Here is a 26,051-nt window from a genome sequence, read left to right on the forward strand (position 1 = left end):
TTCCCTGGTATCTTTGTTCCATTGTTGCGATATCTTGATGAAAACGTTCGCCGTGTTCATCACTAACAATACCACAGTTGCTAGGAAAGAAATCCAAATGGGAATGAAGGAAGTGAATCTTTAGAGACATATTGCAGCCAAGTTTCTTATACTTCATCAACATGTCTTCTACTAGTTCCTTATAGTTTTCTGCCCTAACATTTCCGAGGAAGTTTGTAGAAACTAGGCGAAAAGCATTCCATGCTTGTTTCGCGTCACCTTCCAGCAAGTTGTTGAACCGGTCATCTTTGAAAAGCTCTCGAATCTGAGGACCCACAAAAACTCCCTCTTTAATCTTTGCTTCGCTGAGTCGAGGGAATTTTTCATGCAGGTATCGGAATGCTGGCAAAGTCCGGTCAATGGCTTTCACGAAGTTCTTCATCAAACCTAGTTTGATGTGAAGGGGTGGTAGCAAGATTTTCTGAGCCTCAACCAGAGCTGGGTGTTGGATATTCTTCTCTCCAATGGCTACATTCTGCCTGTGAGTCCATTCCTTCCTCATGTAGTGCATTTCCCTTGCTCGGCTATCCCACTCGCATAAGAAACACATGTATTTTGTATATCCTTGCTGCAGTCCCATTAAAAGGGCAACTACCTTCAAATCACCACAGAGGTGCCAGCTGTACTTGTTATACTCAATGGAATTCAGTAGCTGCCTTAAGTTATCGTATGTCTCTTTCATGTGGACAGCATACGCTACTGGAATAGATGGAAGAATGTTTCCATTGTGCAAAAGCACAGCCTTGAGACTCAGTTTCGAAGAGTCCACAAATAGTCTCCATTCTTGTGGGTCATGAGTGATTTTTAAAGCATTCACGAGGCCCTCAATATCGGAACAGAATATCAGATTACTTTCCTTTCTGAAGAAAGGCTCCAATTGCTGGTGGCGCTTTCGATATGCAGTAATTGTGACATCTTCTTCTAGAAGATTCCATTGTTGGAGTCTTGATCCTAGCAATTCTGCCTTGTTCTTTGATAAGTCCAAATCACGAATCAGGTCATTTAGTTCTTCCTGTGTTATTCTGTGTGGGGTTGATGATGCACCACAGTGAAAATCTGGATCACTGCATGCTGATGGACCAGGAGAAGAACAGGTCGACTCACCTTTGTCTTCGTCAGATGAATCAAGAGAATATTCTGCTGGAGGTTCTGGAATAGGAAGTCCCTCACCATGTGGAACTGGTCTCAATGCAGACGGAATGTTTGGGTAGACTATTCTCGACTTCTTTCGCTTCGTTATTCCGCCGGAAAGAGGAGGAACCAAGCAGAAGTAACAGTCATTTAGGTGGTTGCTTGGCTCTCTCCACACCATTGGGACTGCAAACGGCATTGATGACCTTTTGCAATTCAACCACTGTGAAAGCTGTGTTGTACATGTAGCACAGCATATATGCGGAGCCCAAGGCTTGTCTTGGTCACCAACCTTGCATCCGAAGTAAAGATGATATGCCTTCTTCACTTGAGAATTGATACTTTTCTTCTGGTTGGCAAATGTCACTTCCCCACAAATATAGCAAAAATTGTCCGCGGTATTAACACACTTTCGAGGCATTACTGTTCTTTATTGTACGTAAATGGATAAAATAATAAGTTTTATGTAACAGTAGCTTGAACTGTCTCGCACAACGTCTAAAATATTTTAAATGCTGAACCTATCTGATTGGGCTTTATATAGTACACTGCTTACGTCAGCTTCAGCAGCCGCCTGGCATTAGTATAATAGGCCTACACATGTATAGTACACTGCTGACGTCAACTTACTTCAGCAGCCGCATGGCATTAGTATTGCATTGCATCAGAAAATGATGCAATCAACTGTGGATGATGTGAGCATGATGGTATTATGCAATGTTACATCATTATTCCGGATGTTGCTGCAGTCCTACTGGAGAAATTTACACAGTGAAACATAGAAAATGAGGTATATGAATATCTTCAAAACGAGAGCCAATACAAATTTTTCACGGTTATATTCGTGTTCGGCACACCAAAATACTACAGATTAGGGCCTTTTCAAGTCAGTAATGATTTCACTGTTGACCAGTGCAATTACAACAAATCTACAAACTCAATGAAAGCAGAAAATCCCTGTTACGAGATAAAACTATGACAAGGATATAGCGTAGAGTAACAAAAACCCTGCCTCTCCTGGATTAGGGAAGATTCTTATTTAAAGCTTGGTAAAATGTTATCAACCAAACATATATTAAATAACGTTAACTAATGTCTTACAATATTACATCATTCAAAAGTGTAATAAAGACAGTAAGAAAAGGGGATACATTTCGAGCCATTATGACAAACTGATGCATCATATAATGTCTTTGAATGATACCTTAATAATTTTAAAGAATTATTTTTTGTAGAAAAGGTTAATGACAACTTTGCACTTAAGCAAAAGATTTCTCTCAAATTATATCTGAACACGACTTGAATGTCTGATCATAAGATTTCCAAAGACTGATATGAAACAGGAATGAAATTAATTAAATTCATTGCCTAACCTCTTTACATACAAACTGTCACATGACATTTAATGCAATATTTTCTTCCGAAACACTAATGGAAACCTACAGTGACTCTAACTGAAGGATAGACCTAGAACTTAAATTTTACCACTTAGAACCATGAAAAATATTGAAGTAGACATTACATGCCAATAGTTGGTATACAGAAGCTCCACCTCAATCACGATCAAACATCAGACATACAATTTAAATTAAATGTACATAACACATGTTAAACTTTACCAGAAACCTTAGTACATGTCTAGACGACGCCTAAGACTGAAAAGTGGCAGCTACGTCTCGCTTTTCCACCAACTTACCATGAGAGTTTCGTAGGACTGAACTTAATACCCCCCAGTGACATGAATTGTTGCTTCTTATTCTTGTCATTGTCTATATTCTAGTTGTTTTTCGAAAATATGATTACAACTATAACATAAATTATTTCATGTCATTATCATTTTTTTCACAACTTCAATTAACTAACTGTCTGACTGACGAATAAATCATGAAAATCGATATTCTCTAGATTAAGGACAATAACAAACGTTTCTAAATGAATCTAAAAATAGATATATCAATAATTTCACGCACTTTTCATCAAATTCTAAAGGACAATATATTATTTGGTAAGTGGATTCACTGCCATAATTCAAACAATGATGGGTAATGAGACGTAATAATGGTTTGACAATCAGTTTAGCTAGCAAAATCACTACTAGCAAAGCTAGGATCACAGCAATATTTACTCCCAAGAGTGCAAAGGTCACAAATTTGATGACGTTGCCCCAGAACCTAATTCTTCTGGATAACCATTTTTGGAACCTGTTGCCATGTTATCACATTTTCCTGCAGTATAATCATTAGACAGATACACTGCCGTGCATTTGTGGGGACATGTCACCCACAATTATCACTAAAATATTAATATAAATATCAAAACCCTATAAGCTCTTCTTCAACCCTCCCTCCACAAAACAAAAACAAAGAGCAAGTTAAAGCTTGGCCTCTTATTCGCCTTTGTGCTAAATCCTCTCAAAGACTGAACATTTAAAAAACACAGGAGTTTAGTCACTTATCGCCTCAAGATGGAAAATAAAGGCAAGATCCAGCCACACTTCCCTAACCCCCACAACACACACACACAGACATCGATTCGTATCTGCTGAATTGTAGTGACGCTTACTCATTTATGACCTGACAGTAAAGTTTACGAAAATATATATCTATACATGCTTTTCATTTACGCCTTGCAAACACTTTAAAGTATACCCAAAGGCAGGGGTATTAGTGCATAATTGGGCCTGTGAAACGGCAATTGGACTCCTAACAAACAGCACTATAATGGATGGATGATTCCAGTGTTTAAAAAAAAATAAGAGAAAAGACTAATTTCATGCTTATATGAATTTACAAATCCTTAATCCAGTGTTTAAGAGCTTATTTTAGGTTGAGAAGCACCAGAGTGGAAATAACCAAGTCCAAGAACTAACAACGTATTTGTTCAAATAAAATAATTGTGGTGAAAGATTTATGAAATTATTAACCATCCATGCAGCAGTAGATTGAAGAGTGTTACCTACATAACGAGAAAATGTTTGGGTATCTAAGCTTCCATACACCCTGCTGATTAATAGTTAAACAAACATTATATACCAAATTAGAGAAATGCATGTATAACCTAATGATTTTTGAAACATTAGAAGGTAAGATATCCTCAAAGTTTTTTTATATATATTCTGGTTGTTATTCACTAGAAATTCTTATTCAACAAAAGTATTTATAAGAAAAATAATTATTTCCGATGCTCTTCACGATGTGTAATTGATAAGAAATACCTGAAAGGGTGTACTCGTCTGCAAAATGGGGATAATCTTTTCTTCCCATCCTCGTGTCTTGAAATAAGACCTGCTGAAGAATTCATGACCATTTACTATCACCTTTATGTTAGAATCCATACTAGGCAGGTTGTACCAGAAACGTAGGCATATGTTATGATATGGTATAAATGGCGTCAGTAACTGGTGTTTATTGCCTTTTGAAAAGAAGTTGTTTGAGTTAAATAGGTAGTAGCCACCAGATCCACCTATAAATAGAAAATATAGCTTTTGAAATTATATGACGACTCAGAAATAAGTAATGCTTTAAGCTTTATGCTTGCGATGCACATAAATTCAAAGGTATGTAGATGGCATTTTCAGTTTTAAAGCACAGTTTTCATCACTTGCGTACTTAATTTACCGTAACACTTTATTAATTTTAATAGTCGTGACAACGCCCCGATTAAGTTGCGGCACAAAGAAGAGTCTGCCCATTGTTGCTAAAATAGATTAAGCCAAATTAGTCCTACGACTGCATTAGGTAAGGCGACACAAAAATATCAAGTTTGACTACCACTAATAGAAAAATGATAAAAAAAGGAAAACGATTATACGGTCACTGCGTTTTTACACGTTTTGCCGAACACTCAATTACACCGATATGCCACAAAACGCCCTTGGTCCAATTATTTGCTTTCATTCTACCGATGCTCAATAAATGAAGTTTCTTTGGTATTTCATGTATACTATGGATATTCAAAGAAGGTTTATGAACACTGGCATACAAACAAAACAATAAGTTGTTTTTGTCAGTAATAAATACAAGGTTGCTGTCTGAAGTGCTGTTCTTGTAGTCTTATCGCCACGTACTTAAATCACAAAACAGTATTGTTTGTTGAACATAGAAAAATGCTTTCTATCTTCAGCGTGTCAAGTGGTCACTATCAGTCCCTACTACATTGTAAATCAGGCTATCTGAAAAAGACTTGATACTTCTTCGGCACATTGGTGTGTCGATTAAAGGAAACTTAAAATATCTAAAATGAAAAAACTCCTAAATTCGCACAATGTCCTATGTTCAATGTGGATTCTTTCATCAGATAATGCCCTCATCATCTCCAAGCGTTTGAATAGTGCTTACGATTATACGCTTGATTAATGAACAATCATAACCACCTCAAAAAACAAATATAAAATAAACAAACCCACTCATCACAAAATCACAAGACAAATCAAATATTTTAAATTAGTTCCTCTAACCCCTCCACAGTCTGAATTGGAATTCTATGCTAGTATATATGACACTTACGAGTAAGGAAAATATTTAAATGTTTTTTTTTATGCCAAATATGCTAGCTAATATGTGGGTCACACTATTATTTCATTTTTGTTATTTTTAAATCATTTACCAAGCATTTTATTTTGAAACTTCATACACATTCAAAGGCGAGTTAAATTACCTAACACTGAGTTTTAATACATGGCCACATTAAGCTAAGCGTAGCTTTATCAAGTTCCATGTGAGTAAAGACTACAACATCGACAACTTGCGTGATTAAGGTCCATGAGCAGAAATAAGATTCTCAAAACAATATGGTACAAGAACATATAGATAACTGAAACCAAATAAATTTGTATACTGTAGTTTAAAGCATCTTCAATAAGAAAAGAAAAGAATAACATATTTTATAATAGCATACTATACAATTTATTTTAGAGGACACCGTTATTGAAAAGGCACCGCTCAAAAGAACAGCAGTTAACGGTCCCACCAGCCGAGTTTTCCGTTCATACCTAACTTCCTTATAAAAGAAAATTATATCAAAGGGAAATAAATGGATGATCTCTTCATTCCTTCAATGGACACTGTATCTTAATCAAATCTCAATGCGAATTTGGTATTTGTAAATGTGTCAGTTCAGTTACGAATTAAACTTTACGGACCAGTAAGGTGATCTCCATTTATTCTACCATCCCACACGGTTCCAACCGGTTGTGTTTGATACTTCCAGTAGTTGTCTAGTGGTGAGGTGTACAAGGCAGTACATCCCTCCTTGGTATTAAAATGACAGCTGACATTTAACTGCTGACGTCCATCTCTCGGAAAGTCGCACACATTTATAAGTGCCCCTGAAACTTCTAAAGAAATATTTTCTTGATGACATAATTAACTTCTACACTGTAATGAATCTGCTTGCGTAATACTATTCCCCTAACACAAACAATGTAGTATCAATATTGAAAACGCAGCTACTCATACTGTCAATTTTTAGGGAGAAACGGTCATGTCAATATTATGCTAATCTAAAAATGAAAAACCACTGCGTAGTGATGGAAAGTGTTCAAATGTATTTTGACATATTATTCACATTAAATTACCGATAGAGATATGGGATTATATAATCTTTTCTTTTTCTAATATTTCTGAATCTATCATCAATATGTATTTACCAAAAAACAATGATTTTCTAATAATTCAGTATTTCACAGTAATCTATTTAATTAATAAGTTTGATCGAATGTCGACATAAATCTTTTGAAACATAAAGCCTTTACAAGACTTACAATGCACTGTTTGAGGACAATTAGTGCGAAACACGAACAAAATTAGAAATTATTTTAGGCACAGGAAATAAGTTACCGTTATACCGTTATATTCTTGTTTTGCTAGTGGTAAAATGATAACTCGTCTTATAGGAATAGCACTTAAATCTCGTACACACTACTAAAACAGTATATCTTTCCATACATGAACGGAGAGAAAGAAAGAGAAAGTGCAACGGGATAGGAAAAGTCCCTTTGGAAAAAAGTAACGTCATTGGCTAAATAGTGTTCTTCATATTACTAGCAATGACAAGTGTGGATGTCTCAAGTAGTAATTGTGGGTATTTTCGTCGGAGTAGCAGTCGCTGTCGGTGAAGTTAATGGGATCTGAGTAACAGTGGTAGTGGACATGGTATTAGAAGATATGGTAGTCTTTTGTACAGAACCTGGTGTGAATGCTGTAGAACTTATTTTTGATATTGTTGTCGGAGTATCAGTCTCTGATAAAGTGGAGGATACAGCACTTGAAGAAGTTGTCGTGGTGGGGGTTGTTGTCTTGGTCGAGTTCATGATAACAGGTGCAGTTTGTAGTGAGTTTGATAAAGCTGTTGGTATTGCGGTAGTTGATAATGCTGAGATAGACGCAGCACGTTCTGAAATAAATATGTGTACAGAGCTCCATATGAATCTGTCCTTATTCAATCATCCCAATTTCATTATTTAGATAAGTTAGAAACAAAACAAAGTATAACAAAATGCGTCTTGTACAAAAAAATACACATTAATGTCATGGTCAGCATGAAAGTTTGGAAGTAATTTTCTTGGATTTTCAAGTAAAACTCAAATATTTTCATTTTTGGCAATATTTACATATGGTTTTATATATATATATACATTACATAGCTTCAAGATAAAGGGTTCAGAGGAAATCCTGTTAACAAACTTGCAGAAGTTGAGATCATGTAACGAGATTGGGGATACGATTATCTTTAAAATATTTAAAAAGAAATTGCTTTTGAAATTTAGATTCACTTTGGTTTGGAATTATATTAGTCCCGAATATTTAATTTCACATCATTGAGAAATCTTTATTTAAACCAAAGAGCATTCGCATGACATCTGAAGTGGAGAACATTGTTTTAGATCATACTCAGAAGGGTATTAGACTTGTATAAAGGGACTAGATGCTTGGGCTTTTCAGACATAATGTTTCTGAGGCGACTGCATCATTAAATAACAAAGCAAGAGATAAATAATATTTTGATTCATTATATGCTGGAAAGGGATATTTGTGATACAAGTACGTTAGGTTTGATTAATAAGTATGTGTCATGTTCGGTATGGAAATTAAAACAATTATAGCTACGAAACCAAACGGAATTATAAGTAAGAAACCTATTTCTTCAGAAGTAAGTGATGGGAATGCAAATCCGAAAAGGAAAAACTGACATGCAAATGCAAATGAAAAGAGCCCAAGGAGAAAGAGAAACGCAAATACAAATGCAAGGACAGAAAGAAGAAAGGGAAATCAAAATGAAAATAAAACGAAAGGGATATGCAATTTACACTAAATGAATTAGGACTGGCAATTAGAACACCCGTTCCCATTTACATACAAGTTCAGGTTTTGATGTTGCCCGAAATATTAGGCTTGTATCCCCTTGTAAATAAACGGAGGCAATGAATATCTTCCTCATTTCTAGAAAAATGCTGAAAATTTGTTATTACCAAGAAAGCATTGGATTTTGTTTTAACAGAGTGTGCTTAATGGCACTTCTCCTGAAGTCTACACTTAACTCTTGGCAAAAGAAAATGTTCATTATGATGTGGTTATGGAATGAATATTGAAGGGTTATGAGTTTGTGCCTTCGGCATAGCGACACAGATTTAGGAATTGTCGAAAAGAAACAGGTCAATCCAATTATCGAGTTTACATGGGATAAAGAACTATTTGATAGGTGATACACATCTAGAAGGTTGAAAATGATTAAGATAATTTCAGACAATTCATCCTGATTGAAAAGTTCAGAAACTGCCTCCATCGTAACGTCAAGGCCTACAATGTTGAGAAAAACGTCGAAACTTTAGAAAATCCTAGTAGACTTGATGACTATTTCTTGACTCCCATAGTTTCATAAAATATTCCCTTCCTTTTAGCAGATTTGTAGTAAAACACCATTTTAGTCTCACTCGATTACTTGTAGATCTCAATATGGCATAATATTTATGAATAAAACATCTAATAAGAACGTCTAATCTCTTCATGTGTGTACTTACTGGAACAAGAAAGAGCACGCTATTCTTGATTGCTACAGGTTGAAAAATAAGCAAGACAATGCTCTTATTTCTAAGAGATTAAGGTCATGATCGTGTACTGAAAGCAATCAATCTAATGGGTGAAACAAACTCCAGTCTGACTTTATTAGAAAGCTTCTGTATCTTGGTGATTTTGCCAAGTCTATTGCAATATACAAAGACACATTAACTGCTCTGAGTCTTTCATTATCAAGTACATTGTCTTTTGCTGAGAAGTAATTTTCCAGTGAAGGTGTTCTTATTCAGAGAGTAGATTGCGGGTTGGTTAGAGTTCCTGTCCATTGTGTAAATTTGTTATCAGACTTATTCTCAGGACCCGAAACTATAAGAGTGTTGACATCCTTCCTTATAGAGGTAATTCAGTTATTACGAGGTTGGGGTTAATCCGATTGTAGTTGATAAGCCTGATTGGATCGAAAAGTTTATTCTATTGAAATTGAAATCCCGGTTTAGCAGTTACTAGGGCAATGGCAAAGAGAACTCTTAAGAATAATGTTAATCAGGACATTATTTCTTTAACTGACACATTTATTGGTCAGTCTTTTGATGAAGTCACTGCCGCTCCAGTTATGGATGAATCAAGCGGTATTGACCACGGTGATCCTCTTTTAATTACTCATTGCCTTATTATATCCGGGTGACAAAAGACAATTACTTATTGTCTTATAGGAATAAGATCATGAAATCTGCCCCTGATTGTTACAGAGGGCTATTAACGCAGCTGACGCCACATACGTACCGGTTTGTTATTTTGTGAAACATGGGTCTTTACGAGAAAGTGGATACCACTTGAGAAATTCGTTGGTGACGAGTAGTCAGTGAGTTATTAGATTGTCGTTCCTAAATCATATTGACATTTAACAGTCAATAAAACGTATCTCAGGATCTGGAAGCATTTTTATTGTCTGAAAATTAAACGTACTGCCTCTGATTACTGATGATCTTGTTACACGTGTCAAGTGTTCGGAGAATTCTATCAAAACATACCTATTCCTGCATTTGACGAACCACTTTGAAGAATAATGGTAGACTAGACCAAGTCAGGTAATCAACACCTGTTCACCATAATGTAATGAAAACTATTACACAGGCAAGTCCTTTAAGGAATATCAGAACTAAAACCAAAGTAAAAGCTTTGATAACGTCTTTTACACCCTTTGACCTTCTCAACAATTCTAAAAAAGAAAGGAACTTCGTGCTTTCCTGTCCATACATCAAGATCCCCAACAGGTTAAGTATTATGGTCCTTACAACGTTTTCAAGAATGTAAGTAATTTATATCACATCATAAGCACTCCTGGGTTACGAAACTGAAGCAACTTTGACAAACAAGTATGTTAAAGGATTATGTTGATAGAGATAGCCCTCTAAATCATTCAATCTATTTAGTTGGACCTGTTCCACACAGCAAGGATTTAAACGATTGCGTGAAAATAGACTTAGTGATTGAAGATAATCTTCTGAATTCTGCAATATTGAGCAGTCTTTGACCAGAAACTTTCGCATCTGCAGACTCAACAAAAGAGGGAACTAAAACAGATATTAAATGTGTATGATCACTTCTTTCCAGGTGTTCCAACAAGAACAAATTAAATCTACCATTACGTTGAAATTTTAGATTCTATACCTGTGAAAAAACTACCCTTACAGGAAGAATCCTTTCAAGCAGGAGTGCATGCAAAACGAAATTCAGTACTTACCGGAGAATGAGTTCATAGAACCAAGAAAAAAAAGTAACTGGATGTCATAATCTATTATGGTGCAGAAACCAAATAACACTTTCCGTATATGTACTTATTATAGAAAAGGGAACACTGTCACCAAAAACGGACGAATTTCCAAAAACACGAATCAAAGACTGCATTGAAAAATTGGAAATGCAAATATGTCAACAAGTTTGACCTTTTGAGAGAATTTTTATTCTGATTCTACATCGATGACGTCATCATCAAAAGCAACACCTGGGAAGATTACTTAGAAACCATTAGGAAATTCTTTGGTCGCCTCGCTGATGCAAGTTTGACCATTAATTTAGGTAAAATTAATGTGATTTTTGCCATTCCTGTTTTAAAATGTTAGGGCCTTCTGTTGGACAGGGAAAAATGAAACCTTTGGAAGTTAGGGTCAAGACTATCGCTGAATTCCGGATTCTTATATATATATATATATATATATATATATATATATATATATATATATATATATATATATATATATATATATATATATATATATATATATATATATATATTTATATATATATAATCTTTCAGAAGACATATTCCTATGCCTTAATTATTATTAATATTTTGCTAATATTTAAAAGAAAGATTTACTGACTATATCTTGCTTTGCCTTTAAGATGGGAGGTGTTATGTATATCTGTGTTATGTGTCTTATCCTTTCTGATTATGGATTGTAAGGATAATTTATTTTAAGTACATTACATAGCTTCAAGTGCTTGAAGTGTCGCTTTTCGTCGGCGTGGCTGTGGGTGTGGTGGTCTGAGTAACAGAGTTAGTGTATGTGGTATTCAGAGCTGTGGTACGTGTTCTGGCAGCTTGTGTTCTGATTGGTGTCATTGATGTAGAACCTATTTTTGATGTGGCTGTGGGAGTACTCTGTGAAAAATTTATGGATGGAGCAGTTGATGTTGTCATTTTGCAGGTGGTATCTTAGTTCAGTACGTGACAGCAGGTGCAGTTTGTAGTGTTGCTTTTAAAGTTGTTTTTTTAATGATGGTTGTTGTCGAGGTCGAAGCAAAACTTTCTGAAAAACTATGCCTACAGATGCTAAATGCAATTGCAACGTATCAGTCCTCATACAATCACATCAATTTCATGATTTTCATATGATGAAAACAAAACCCGATAGCAAACATGCTCTAATACAAAAGAACTGATAATTCAATGTCATGGCAAAGCCTGTCTATTTTTATGTTGGTGTTAACAACACAATTGAAATATACTCTAGTTTACTCATATTCACATATTCCCTTAAGCATGACGTCATTGCTAGGTGAGCTATGATCTTTTCTTCAACCTACAAAAATATGTAATGTTTCTTCTTGAACTTTAAGAAAGAAAATACGTTTTTTAAAAGATGCGTGTGTAACGGGAATACCTTAGTTCTGAACCGTATTGGAACTCAAATAACATTTGGATACAACTCATGGCATAAAGATAAGCTCTAAACAATTGATATTGTCACTTTTAGTAAAGGAAAGAAACTAGGCAAGACGAAAGATGGTGTTAAGCAAATGTAGCGTCTTATTTGTTTAGACGATATAAGTAATTAATATTATATTTTTAATATACGACAATTATATTGTTCCTCATTAAACATTATGCAGTGTGCAGAAATATCTTTATTCGAAATTTAGGGAGATATATGGCAACGATTTTGGCGACAGCAAAACGATGTCGTGTCATGCGATATCTTAACGAGATATAAACTCACCTATTTCTATGACCACGTCGTCGACACCTGTGCAGCTGAAACGACCGTTACTTTCTTGGCTCTCAAATGCAATCTAAAATGATAAATATTTGAGTTTATATATGCGTATATTTAAAGGTATGAGCATGCCTATAGATAAAGATATATATATATATATATATATATATATATATATATATATATATATATATATATATATAGATATATATATATATATATATATATATATATATATATATATATATATATATATATGAACTTGGGGTAGACAGACGTAACTTGGCTATTTTTCATTATAACTTATTTTAAGAGTAGAAAATTAGAGATTGCCAAATGACGTAATTCCATATTTTAAAATACATTCAAATATTTAAAAAGAAAAGCATTCCAAATGTGAACAGATTTGAAACAGTCACATAGCCGTTTTTTTATTCTGGTTGCTATTACCTTGAAATTCTCTTGTATCCTAATGTATATTTAAAAGAAAATAAAATATTTTAAATAATATTCACGTTCAATAATTAATATGAAATACCTGAATGGGTCCGTTCGTCTGTAACGAAATGGGGATAATCTTTTCTTCCCATCCTTGTGTCCTGAAATAGCCCCTGGTGAAGATTTCATCACCATCTACTAGCACCTTTATTTTAGAATCTGTAGCAGGCAAGTTGTACCAGAATCGCAGACATATATTTTGATATGGTATAAACGGAGTAAGTAACTTGTGTTTATCCCATTTTGGGAAGTAGTTTGAATTAAATAGGTAGTACCCACCAGTTCCACCTAGAAAAAGAAAATATAACTTTTAAAATTATATTATGACCCAGTAAGAATAGATGTTACATCATTTACGTTACTGTTATACTGAAATATAAAAGTGCTCAGACTATTTTCAGTTTTAAAGGAAGCATTTCGACAATTATGTTAGTTCGCCGTAACTATATTTTACTTAAAAGTACGGTAGCAATTGGGGATGCCCAGTCTACGTTACTTCAGAAAGAAGAATATGTACAATGTCGCTCGGTTAGCTGAAGCTAACTTAGTCCTAACAATGCATGACTTGGGGAGACGAACAAACATCATGCTTAACTACTTCGCATGACAAAATTTGGCTCAAGATAACGTGGACGCCACGTCTTTACTCTCGAATTCCGAACACACACATACAATGACTTGCCACAAAACATCCGTTGTCCCATTATTTTCTTTCATCTTACAATAACAGAAATGTTAGCAATTGCGGTTAAATCAAGGTAATATGTTTTCCCTTTGCTAAAAAAGATGGATGCCTGAAGAATACCACCTACTTATACCACAACGCAGTACGATGATAAAAACAGGTCAAAAACTATGCTTCCACTATATTTTTACTCTCGAATTCAGAACATACACACACGCTCACAACCATACACCGACTTGCCACAAAATGTTCTTTCTATCAATTATTTCCTTTCATCTTACAGCTGCTTTCGGAAACAAAAATCCTTTGTGCTTAATGTATAACAGGTACACTCAAAGATATTGTATAAACACTTTCGTAGAAACAAGACAATATGTTCTCTCCAAAGCTATATAAAAGTCTGGTTCCGGTTTTTTTTTTTCTTATCGACTCCTAAAAAAATCACAACGCAGTACGATTTCGCATAGGGGCAAATGATTTCAAATGTCAGCATTTCAAATGAGCACTATCTATATGTACAACATGGTCGATCATGCTATCTGAAAAAGACTAAATGATTCTTCACCAGGGAATATGTAGGTTAATGGCACCATAAAATATCTTAGTGATTCCAGCTAAATTTCGCCCGCAGCTCTATCCTGAAAATTGACTCTTTCGTCCGACAATGACCTCAACATCGCTTTGCTCTTGCGCTTTAATAGCAATAAGGATTATACCACCCATTACTGATCAAAGCGTACGAAAACATGCTTTTGAGGACACTGCCATTTGAGACACCGCTTGTAAAGAACAAAAATTAAAGACCGCAATTCCCTCGTTTTCGTTTGACCCTTAAATTCTTTTTCAAAGACACTTTTCTAAAAAGAGACAAATGTATGGTCAGCTGGTTGAATATATGAACATCATAAATAGTACAGATCACGTGCGATTTTGTAGTTTGTGAATATGTTCGCTCAGTTACTAATTAAAGTTACCAACCAGTAGAATGATCTCCAGTTATTATACCATCCCATTGGTTTCCAATCGCCTCAGTCTGATATTTCCAGTAGTTGTCTAGTGGTGAGGTGTACAAGGCAGTACATCCGTCCTTGGTATTAAAATCACAGCTGACATTTAACTGCTGTCGTCTATCTCTTGGAAGGTCACACACGTTCATACGTGATCCTGAAAATTCTAAAGAAATAGTTTCTTGATGGCATAATTAGGTTCTCTGCTTTTATGAATAAACTGACACATTATTAATGCGCAGTTTTAACCAATATAATATCGATTTTGTAAACTCAAATATCCCTCTTGCCAATTATTTGAGGGAGACATGGATGTCAATATATAAATGATATATCATTCAATATTGATCTATTGATGGAAAGGGTTCAAATGTATTTTGTCTTATTATACACATTAATTTACCGATATAGGTATGTGATAATAGAATCTTTGTTTTTTTACCTCATATTCCTAAATAAAGATATAATTAATATACATTTACAAATAACTGATTCCCTAATAACTCAGTGTTTTTCACGGTAATGTGTTTAATTAATAAGTTGAATTCCCGTATCCTACTTGCAAACTGTACATCCTTTGCTCGACGCGATACACTTCAGGAGGATGACTAGTCCGCAACACGAACAAAATGAGAAAATATTTGTGCCATAGGAAGTTAAAAGAAACCATTTTCTGCTATACCGTTATATTCTGGTGTTGTTATTGGTCACCTGATAATTCGTCTTACCACGATGACACATACATCTCTATCCCAATATTAGGAATGATCTATCTCTCCATATGAAAAGTGAGAGTTAAAGAGAGAGAGAGAGGAAGAAAGACAATGCAAGGGGAGATGAAACTTTCCATCGGACAATGTAACGTCCTTGGTTAAACAGTTAGAAAACAGGTATAGATGTCGCTGACGTAGCAGTTATGGATTTTTTCATCGGATTGGCTGTGACTGTAGGTATTGTAATCAGATTAATAGCGGTGGTGGATGTGTTAATCAATGATGTGGTGGCAGGTTATGGTCTGATTGGTATGATTGCTATATAACCTAGCTTTGATGTTCCTGTGGGACCAGTAGATTCCGCAAAATTGATGGATGGAGCAGTTGATAATGTTGTCATCATGGGGGTAACTATCTTTGTCGAGTTCATGTCTGCGGGTGCATTTCGTAGTGATGTTGTCAAGGTTGTTGGTACAGTAATGTATGATGATGTGGAGGTCGAGGCAGAACGTTCTGAAATAAAGATGCGTACAGATACAAAATGCAAGGGAATCGTATGAATCAGTTCTCATAGATTCAACATGAATTCATTATTCAGATAAGATAACAAATAAAATATATAGCAAAACTACTCAAGTACAAACGAACTTAAACGTTTTTGCCATGGCAATGACAAATGTTCGGCTAAATATTTTTGCTGCTTTTTAAAACAAAAATTGAACTATCTTAGGGCTTATTCATATTGGCATATTCTCCAAACAGTGACGTCATTCCTAGGTGAGCTATGATTCTTTCTACAACATATAAGAATATGTAATGTTTCCTCTTGAACCAAAAGAAAATCACCTTTTGAAAAGGTGATTGTATGGCTCAAGGACGTTAGTTGTGCACTATGTTCACAGTGCTTGATTTCAACCACCATTGGGATATATAATTCCTTGTATAAAGATAAACTCTGCAAAATCTGAAATTTAACTTTTCACAAAAAACAAAGGTAGGTAGAGACGAGGGGTAGTGTGAAAACAAATTTAGTTATCGTCTTAGTATTTTTATGTTCAAAGTAATTTATTTTTACTATAATCTTTTACAATCGATATTTATATTGTCTCTTTTTAAAAAGTCGATAAGGTTTTTCATGCAAAATTTAAGGAGCTATGTGACAACTATTTCGGCGGTTGTAAGATCGTGACTTACGTCATTTGATGTCGTAAGATATCGAAATAAAACTCACCTATTTCTATGACCACGTCGTCGATACCTACGTAGCTGTAACGATTTCTAGTAAGGTGGCTCTCAAATGCAATCTGAAATATGTTATAGACGTTTGTGTTTATCTATGTGTGTGTGTGTGTGTGTGTGTGCACGAGTGTCACACAGATAGAATAACATAATTATAACTATACTTAATTAAGTGCCTTTAACTGTATGGTTATGTTTCAAGAACTTTACAAATGCTTTAAGAAGTGTGTACAAGTCATACAGTACAAGTTTGATTTATTTCGGTGAAAATATTTTGACGGTTCCATGTTAGAGTACTTTTATTTTTTTGCAAAGTTAGACCAATAAAGTTTAAACACGGACCAGAAACATTGAGCCGTACTTATGGTTTGCTTGATGATTACGGCACAGAGGCACAATAAGGTTATGTAATGCCAAGGAAAATGAAAAAAGTGCCTTGGCAATAAAACATGTCTCGCTCGCTATCCGGGCTGGTGCGATTGTACCATTCGAATTCGCACATCGAACAACCACGGATCCATTGTTGCTGCTAGGATAATCGGACACCATCCACCTATGTTTATCGGAATAACAGTTTGTCCTGAGTTACTAACTTATCTTCTAATCCAAAATTATTAATACATGCATCTTTTTCGTTCAGCAAAATAAGATATTTTGTCTAAACATTGATAGCGTTTTCTTGCATTAAATAGACTCCAGTGATCAGAGAAATAAGAATCATGCCAAAGATACTTGGAGGAGACTAGAAGAGGAGGATATATAAGTTATCGGGTAGACATTGTGTTATATAAACTGAAGGACCCAAAATAGAGAAGAACATCATATATTTCAATGATCTTTGTGGCGATGGAAGTCATGATATGGATTTAATGCGCAAACAATGTATAATACACTTTTCTGGACATATGATTTTCAGTTCATGCAAGAGATTTGTGACCACCAGTAAGTAATTAATCCGACATACAAATACGAATGTAATCATGGCGCATACATTAGACGGAAATCTGGTGAATGAAAATAGTATAATTACTACAAATTCTCAAGCTCCATAATAGTAAACAATCCCTGATACGATATATCAAAATGAAATGAACATAGCATACACTGGTCAAAACTCCACCTCTCCGGCTTTAGGAAATAATATTATTTAAAGTGTGGCAAGATGATATCAGGAATGCCTACATAAAATAAGGCTTAATGCTGTATTTAAGCAAGGCAACAGTTTGTCGTAACAGTAAAACAAGTGGTTATATTTAGAGCCTATCTTCTCATGAAAAACTAGTGCAAGTGTCTGAGCCGCCAACTCCTGAAACGTAACCGCTACGTTTCGCTTTTCCGCCAACGCTTTTAAAGAAAATAAGTCATTCAGAAAAAATATATTCTGACACTTTACATTGGTCACTCATTAGAATGTCCCTCAGCACCCCCGCGGTCTCTCATATAGCATGCATCATATGATCTTTCAAAACACAGGTATGCTCACTAATTCCATATTAGGACGAATGTAATCAATTATATTGAACCTGTTACACTATAAGGCGACCTTATTTATAACACGATACGTTTCTTTGGCTCCTAAAAATAATGAAACAATGCCGTATTATTCCTTTTAATCCAGTTTAAAGATGGGATTTCCTTCGATTCTTGTATAAACTTTCCTTCAAATTAAATTAATATCACACTGTGACATAAATCGTTTCTTTTGATTTGTATCGATGTCTTTATTCTAGCTGCTTTTGAAAATATGGTTAATACAGCAATTTATTTCATTTAATGTCTTTATCCTTTTTCACATCTTTATGTGGGAAACGATCGGACGAGCAAATCATGACATAGGTCATTGTCCATATTAAAAGAACATACTACGTTAAAAATATTAACTTATATATTTAACAATATAATGCAATTACCGTCATTTTTCTTCACGGCAATGTATTACCTGGCAAGTGCAATAACTGCCAAAATTCAAGCAACAAGTACGAGAAGAAAGAGTGGTTTTCTCTTCAATTTATTTAGCAAAGTCAACTTGAAGCGTAGCTTATCCATTGTTTATGCATGTGAAAGCAGGGGTCACAAATTTGATGGCCTTGTCACACCCTAGCTTATCGGGCATCCCATTTCTGTATACGTGTGTAATTTGTCCTCTTATTCAATGTTTCTGCAATATAATCTATAATCAGATACACTACAGTGCGTTTGTAGAGAAATTACTAAGAAGTGTTACCAAACTAATCATTATTAATATCAAAAAACCTCCCAGCTCCTCCTGAACCCATCCCACCTAAAACAAAATAATTTTTAATCTTCGATGATTACGTTCCTGTATTCGATAGACCAGCCGAATAATTTCCATCGCCGATGGGATAAAAGCTGTGAATAACGTGGTTGCTTAATTGTTATGGACAGACATGACAAAACCCCACAACTCTTGTAGAGGGCAATTGAAAGGAATACCTGCTTGACCCATTACTGGGTTTGCGCTAAATCCTGACTTAATTCTGAACATTGTAAAAAGACTGGAGTTTATTCACTTTAATTCTCACGCTTGAAAAGAAGACAACCGCTGCATACTATTATAAACAGAATTGTTTTGAATGGTGGTGATGTTGATGGAGTTTTGACAGGACAATAAACTTTTGAAAATATTATTTAAACTTGATTTTTTATTGACGTCTTGCAACAGTTGGAAGTTATGCTCAGAAGCATTTGTAGTGTCGCGCACGAACATCTATGAACTGGTAATTGGACTCGGAACAAGCAACACTAATGATGGATAGAGGATTCCTATATTTAAAGTAATACAAAAGACTATTTCCATGATATGCATTTACAAGACCTAAATTGAACATTTAAGTACTCATTTTATGTTGAGACTTGAAATAACCAAATCCACCTATTCAAAAAGTAGTTGTTTAAATAAGAAGATTATGTTGAAAGATTTATGAATTTGCAAACTATTCATATTGATGTTAATGCATCTCAACAGTAAAATGAAGAGGCGTGAATATACAAGTAGAAACTACCCCAGTATCTAAACATAAACATTTCTGACTAATGCTACATATGCCAATGATGCAAATAATAACATATGTGCGTAATGCATGCTGATTTCTAATGAAAACCTTTCGCCTGTGAACATGTGGTAAATAGATGCGTCTTGACGAATGTTCCATTCTTAAACTAATTTAAGAATAGAAAATTAGAAAACATTATCCAATATCGTAATTATGTATTCATAATATACTATGTTTTTAAAAATGCATATAAAATATAATTATTCTTGAAATAAAAGACGGTCCCAAAGACAATTTTTAAATTCTGATTGATACTCACTATAAATTATATTTTAACCTAATGTATATTTATAAGAAATAGAATTCGTTTGAGTTCTTGCTGTATTGTATAATTGATAAGAAATACCTGAATGGGTGCATTCGTCTGTAAAGAAATTGGGATAATCTTTCCTTCCCACCCTAGTGTCCTGGAATAGTTTCTGCTGAAGATTTCCCGACCATTCACTAGTACCTTTATGTTAGAATTCGTAGCAGGCAGGTTGTACCAGAATCGTAGGCATATGTTATGATTCGGTATAAATGGCGTCAGTAACTGGTGTTTATCGCCTTTTGGGAAGAGGTTGTTTGAGTTATATAGGTAGTAGCCACCATATCCACCTATAAATAGAAAATATAGCTTTTGAAATTATATGACGACTCTGAATTAAGTGATGCTTTAAGCTTTACGCTTATTTAAACAAACAAGTGCGTTGACTATATATTCAGTTTTAAATCAAAGGTTTCATCACTGGTGTACCTTTGTTTTCACAGCAACCCCGTGTTTAATAACGGTGACAACGGGTGATGTCCCGTCTACATTACGAAACTTAAGAAAGAAAAAAACGGTACAATGTTTCTCAGATTAAACTAATGTAGTTTTAAGAATGTGTGAGGTATAGTGATGGAGAATGATCTGGTTAAGCTGCCAAAAATGAGAAACAAGTAACTTACATATTATGCAATCATCGCGCAATTTATGCACGAATGCTGACACCACCACCCAACACACACGACATAATACATCCTTTGTCGAGTTTGTTTCATTCATCCCACCGCTTATTTAGGAATGGAATTTCTTAGCATTTCATGTTTACGAGATCTATTTAAATAAATTGTGCAAACATTAGCGTAGAAACAAGTTAATTTGTTGATTCCAGGGCTAAATAAAAGGGTGATGTTTGAAAAGTTTTAACTGTAATCGTTTAACGACGAACCGCTCTGGTGGCCCAGTGGTAAAAGCGTCTGCCTCGGATGTGGGAGGTCGTGGGTTCTATCCCCGACCGGGTCATACCAAAGACTTACAAAAATGGTACTAACAGCTCACTCGCTTGGTGCTCAGCAATAAGAGGTTAGTGTTAGGACCTGTCGGCCTGGTTTCAGGATAATGCGACAGGGTGGGACATCATGCTACATGTTTGCGGCATAATGCCCCAGTGCTAGACATCACTATAAACTGCCACACTGCAGACTTCGTAGCGAAATGACTGAACAATTATCAAAGTTACGTTTAAACAAACTCCAAATCCATTTAACGACGAACTTAAATCACAACGTTGTACAATTTATCTTTGGCACAAGATAGCACTTAAGACTCTACCTCTGATTAAGGAACAAAAGAACCTACCAAACCCCCGAAATAAAGAACACACGTCACAAAAGCACAAACATATTTTAAATTAATTCCTCTCATTTCCTCTCCCATCCCCAGTCTGAATTTGAATTCCTACTAATAAATCTGATATTCGTGATTGAGGAACATATATCAATATTCTATTATGAAATGGTATGTCAAATATTCTAATTATTTATTTCTATAAAAATGTTATGTACATATATATCTTTTTTTACTCTTGGTACATGAGTTTTATCTATATTTGTGTAATTTATATTCAAGGCTGTAAGGTTGTAAATTTTATAAACTATATTAAGTGGGATTTTGTTTATATGACCGTGGTCTGTTAAGAGCTTAAAATTAGACAAATATATGCTAACGTATGCGTTGACAACGACTAATACTAATATCAATATTAAGACTAAATGACGACTTTGGGTTAATTTCTCATTGTCTGATAGGATGTGGATGGTTCTAAAGGAATTCAGTAACTTTCCATTTGCTTGAGTTAGGTCACACGAATAGGCAAGTACGAGGTAAACTGAGCAGTTAAATCAGTCACTTGAGGTATGTTGTGAAATATAGTATTAATAGAATGTGTATATGAGGATAGAAGCGAGAAATCAGATTAATTACGAGTTTGGATTTGGCCTCATTTTATTTTCCTTTTGTAAGTCTGCAGACATGCTTTATGTTATACTTAGGTATTATTCGGGACGACCAACATTTGTTCAGATTGTTCAGTAGAAATAGAAAGTGCTAATTATTTGGACGATAATGTTAGTCTGGAACTATTGTGAAATATTCGATCGTCTTCTGGACAACGCCATTTTCACAACGTCACGATTCTTGGTCGTGCAGTACATATCCGGGTTTTTTAATCTAGAGGGAATTTTTCAGACATTTGGAATTTCAAAGAACTTTATCTCTTTTATTTTGTATTCATTTCATAATAATGTAAGTTATTCTCACATTTTCATTTTTAACTTTGATAACTAAATTTGTTAAGTTTTACAAAGTTTGGTGGTTTAGCTTCCTTCCGTTGCTCAGTTTGTGACCACAGAGTCGTAACAAAATATCATTTCATTATTGTCTTTTTACACTATATAAAGTCCTACAATGTAACTTTGTACATTCGTATACAGTTAAGTGTGAGATAAATGTTCCTAACGCTAAGTTTTCATATACCTTCAGATCAAGCCATACTCAGCTTCATCACACTCATGTTAATGAATATAATGTAATCGAGAACTTTTGATAATACGATTGTCAAAACAATAATGTACAAGAAAATATAGAGAAATGAAACCACTGAAATATGCATATAGTACGTTAGAGAAATATAAAGAAGACTGCAGACTTGTAGCATGCCACTTTAAAGTTTTGAACAAAATGAAGACATACTATGAAAATATACAATAAAACCTATTTTAGAAGACACCGCCATTTAAAAGACGCCGCACGTAAATGACAGTAGTTAAAATACTAATTCTTTTCGTTTTCTTTCAGAGATGTATTGTCTCCTGATTGATTATATGGACACTTTAAATTATATAGATGTTGCAGTTTGCGAATGTATTAAGTCAGTTACTAATTACAAGTTACGAACCAGTAGAATGATCTCCAGTTATTCTACCATCCCATTGGTTTCCAGTCGGATGTGTCTCATACTTCCAGTAGCTGTCAAATGGTGAGGTGTACAAGACTGTACATCCGTCCTTGGTATTAAAACTACAGCTGACATTTAACTGCTGTCGTCCACTTCTCGGAAGGTTACACACATTTATCGCTTCCCCTAAAACTTCTAAACAAAATAGTTTCTTAATGGCATAATAAGTTTCTGTTATGAATCACTTTGCATATTATTAATGCAATAGCATAAACAAAATAGTATCAGTACGTAACACTCAACTTCTTATCCAGTCATTTTCGAGGGAGGAAAGGGCAAGTAAACATTACGACAATCTAAAAATGAAACATCACTGATTTGTGATGGATAGTGTTCAAATATATTTTGTCATATTATTCACCTTAATTGACAGATATAGAAATGAGATAATAGATGATTTTCTTTTTCTCACAGTCCTGAATATAATCAAGATGTATTTACAAATCGTTGATCTCCTAATAACTCTGTTTTCAGTATAGCAATGTGTTTAATTAATAAGTCTATTTTAATGTCGATATCATTCTTGTGAAATGAACAGGCTTTACAGGACTGGCAATACACTGTTCGTGGATAATTAGTCCGAAACACAAAAAAATGAGAACATATTTTAGGTATAGGAAGTTAAAAGAAATAAGTTACCGTTATACCGTTGTATTATGTCTTTTCTATTGGTAAAATGAATATTCGTCTTAAAAGAAAGATACAACTTATATATAATAAACACTGCTACATACAAAATGAGAACGACAGCGAGAGTGCACAAAACAAGGAAATGTTCCCATGGACAATGTAACATCGCTAGTTAAAGTGTTCATCATATTTTTTTTAAAAAAATGCAAGGTAATTTATGCGTTGAATTAAACTCGTGTACCTCTGTTCATATTCATATTCATAATATTTGCGTGGAATAAATTTTACTATTATCAGAAAAGTTCAAGAACAAACTCTTAGATAATTAGAGGTATACCAAATAGTATAACTCTTCTCTCAGCGTGGTCTTATATATATATATATATATATATATATATATATATATATATATATATATATATATATATATATATGACACTTCTGGGTTTATCAATTTATATGTATATATTTTATTTATGTAGCCTAAGAATCGTTGATTAAAAGCTATACATTGTTACGTTATGTTCAATTTTAAAGTAAAACATACAATCCAAAAAAAAAATATGCCAAACATATCTTGAAAGACTTTTCATCAAGTAAGTTAGTTGTATCTGTTTTACTATTTTAAGTGAATACCTGAAAATTAAAAGGATATACCCAATACATACGTGCAATAAAGAGAATAAGCAGCTGAATAAGTAGGCCTGATATCATGCTGACTTTGCTTGCGTGTTTCAATGGCTGAGAGGCAAGGTGAACTGTAGCAGTGTCTGTTTTTCAGTTGCCCTAATGTATCGCATGTTTATTGTGTGACGTGTAACTATTATCTTGTTATAGGAGAGGTCAGTATAGAACTAACAGTAATGTCAATAAAAACGTGTAAATATGACCTTAATGTTGACACGGGTAGTTACACTGCTTATTCAGATCCAACTATTTTGGGATATTTTCGGTCTGGAGTACACAATTTCTAATTCATCCAAATTTAATGACTAATTAAAATGATAATATATTACCAGTTCAGACTGAACTATTAAATACAGACAACAGCAAAAAGTGCTAAGTCGTTAATGCTTATTCAAATTTAAGTAAAACAATGGCTATTTGACTATGTCCAGGCCCTTCGCTACAAATGTAAATAAAGATGTTCTGTTTCATTGATAAGTAATCAGGCATTAGCTAGCATTTGTCAGATTGCAAATCATCAGCTCACTTTGATTTAATAACATTTATCCGTCCCTTAGATAGAACGTCGGTTGTACGTGGATTGGCGTGTCTCACGCTTATAGTCAAGTTTCTCTAAGTCAGATACTTCACAAGAAAATGCTAATCAGTTTAGAAACAAATAATGGGATTATATTCGCTAATCTGGTCAAACTACCGGTGGATTTTCTTGTTGTGGTTGTATGATGACAATGTCTGGATGTAATTCTCGCTTTAATAGTTACTGACCAGGGTGCCTTAAATGGAACATGGCTGGTCTGTCTCTTCCTCAGAAACATGCACGTCACAGTCTTAAGTCTCAAGGACATCCCTGAGTATCGTATGTGACCCAGTGAGTTATGTCTTTTGGAATCGGTTATGCATTAGACTATATGCAGTGTTTCTAGGATATCGCACTCAGTAAATACAATTTCTACACGATTTCTGTTTGGAGATGTTAGGTCATTACTTTTAGCACATCCATTTCTGCATTAATTTTGTTATAAAGTTGTCGTCATATTTTATGTGCAATCACTATCCATTATCATCTAGTTAAATCAAACAAATTAAATGTCTTCAGTACTTCTAGGAATTTTGCAGGGAAATTAATGATGGCATCTATTCTGATGTTTCTATGAGATCGTTTTTTCATCTCGCTTGCTTTGATGATGTAGTGACAATTCCGATTAATAGGCATTTTTTCTACTGGTTTGCTATAGGGACATGGGACTTAATATATGAGTCATACTGTAAAGGAACAATTCTTTCATTAAAAGTAGGTTATAGTGACCTATTTGACATGTCTTCTGTGGCAAGGTCACATTTTCAGTTACATCTACATGCATCTATTATGGTAAGTAGTTTACTGTGACAATGTTTGTGAGTTCCAGCTGAATTCTTACGGTTGACCATTACGTTAATTTTCAGACATTTTTGTACGACCAGCTTGAGATGATTTGCTCCATACAAACCGCACTTAGGTATTACCACCTGGAATGATAAAGTATATTGTTGAAGTCTTGTAGGCTGCCAATGAAAACTCATTATATTTTAGGGACAA

At 34.5% G+C, this 26,051-nt stretch overlaps 1 protein-coding gene across 2 annotated transcripts in view; it reads right to left on the reverse strand.

Annotated features, from left to right (window-relative positions):
• LOC149801927 (MAM and LDL-receptor class A domain-containing protein 1-like) overlaps positions 1-24,574 on the reverse strand; it is a 30,058-nt gene extending 5,484 nt beyond the window's left edge. The window contains exons 1-11 of one of the 2 annotated variants that reach the window (XM_089954364.1): positions 24,457-24,574; positions 23,099-23,293; positions 20,245-20,495; positions 16,817-16,889; positions 15,913-16,098; positions 14,844-15,038; positions 13,221-13,468; positions 12,686-12,758; positions 7,357-7,563; positions 6,311-6,505; positions 4,385-4,632 (exon numbers count right to left, since the gene is read on the reverse strand). In XM_089954364.1, the coding sequence (XP_089810490.1) occupies positions 4,385-4,632; positions 6,311-6,505; positions 7,357-7,563; positions 12,686-12,758; positions 13,221-13,468; positions 14,844-15,038; positions 15,913-16,098; positions 16,817-16,889; positions 20,245-20,495; positions 23,099-23,293; positions 24,457-24,502 (1,917 nt within the window). In that variant the 5' untranslated portion in view covers positions 24,503-24,574. The remainder of the gene's footprint in view (positions 1-4,384; positions 4,633-6,310; positions 6,506-7,356; positions 7,564-12,685; positions 12,759-13,220; positions 13,469-14,843; positions 15,039-15,912; positions 16,099-16,816; positions 16,890-20,244; positions 20,496-23,098; positions 23,294-24,456) is intronic. The other variant, XM_089954366.1, reaches the window with a different exon arrangement.
• Between the last annotated feature and the right edge of the window lie 1,477 nt (positions 24,575-26,051).

Source organism: Sinohyriopsis cumingii, chromosome 4, assembly GCF_028554795.1.
Source record: "Sinohyriopsis cumingii isolate HCF-2022 chromosome 4, ASM2855479v2, whole genome shotgun sequence".
NCBI classification, from domain to species: domain Eukaryota; kingdom Metazoa; phylum Mollusca; class Bivalvia; order Unionida; family Unionidae; genus Sinohyriopsis; species Sinohyriopsis cumingii.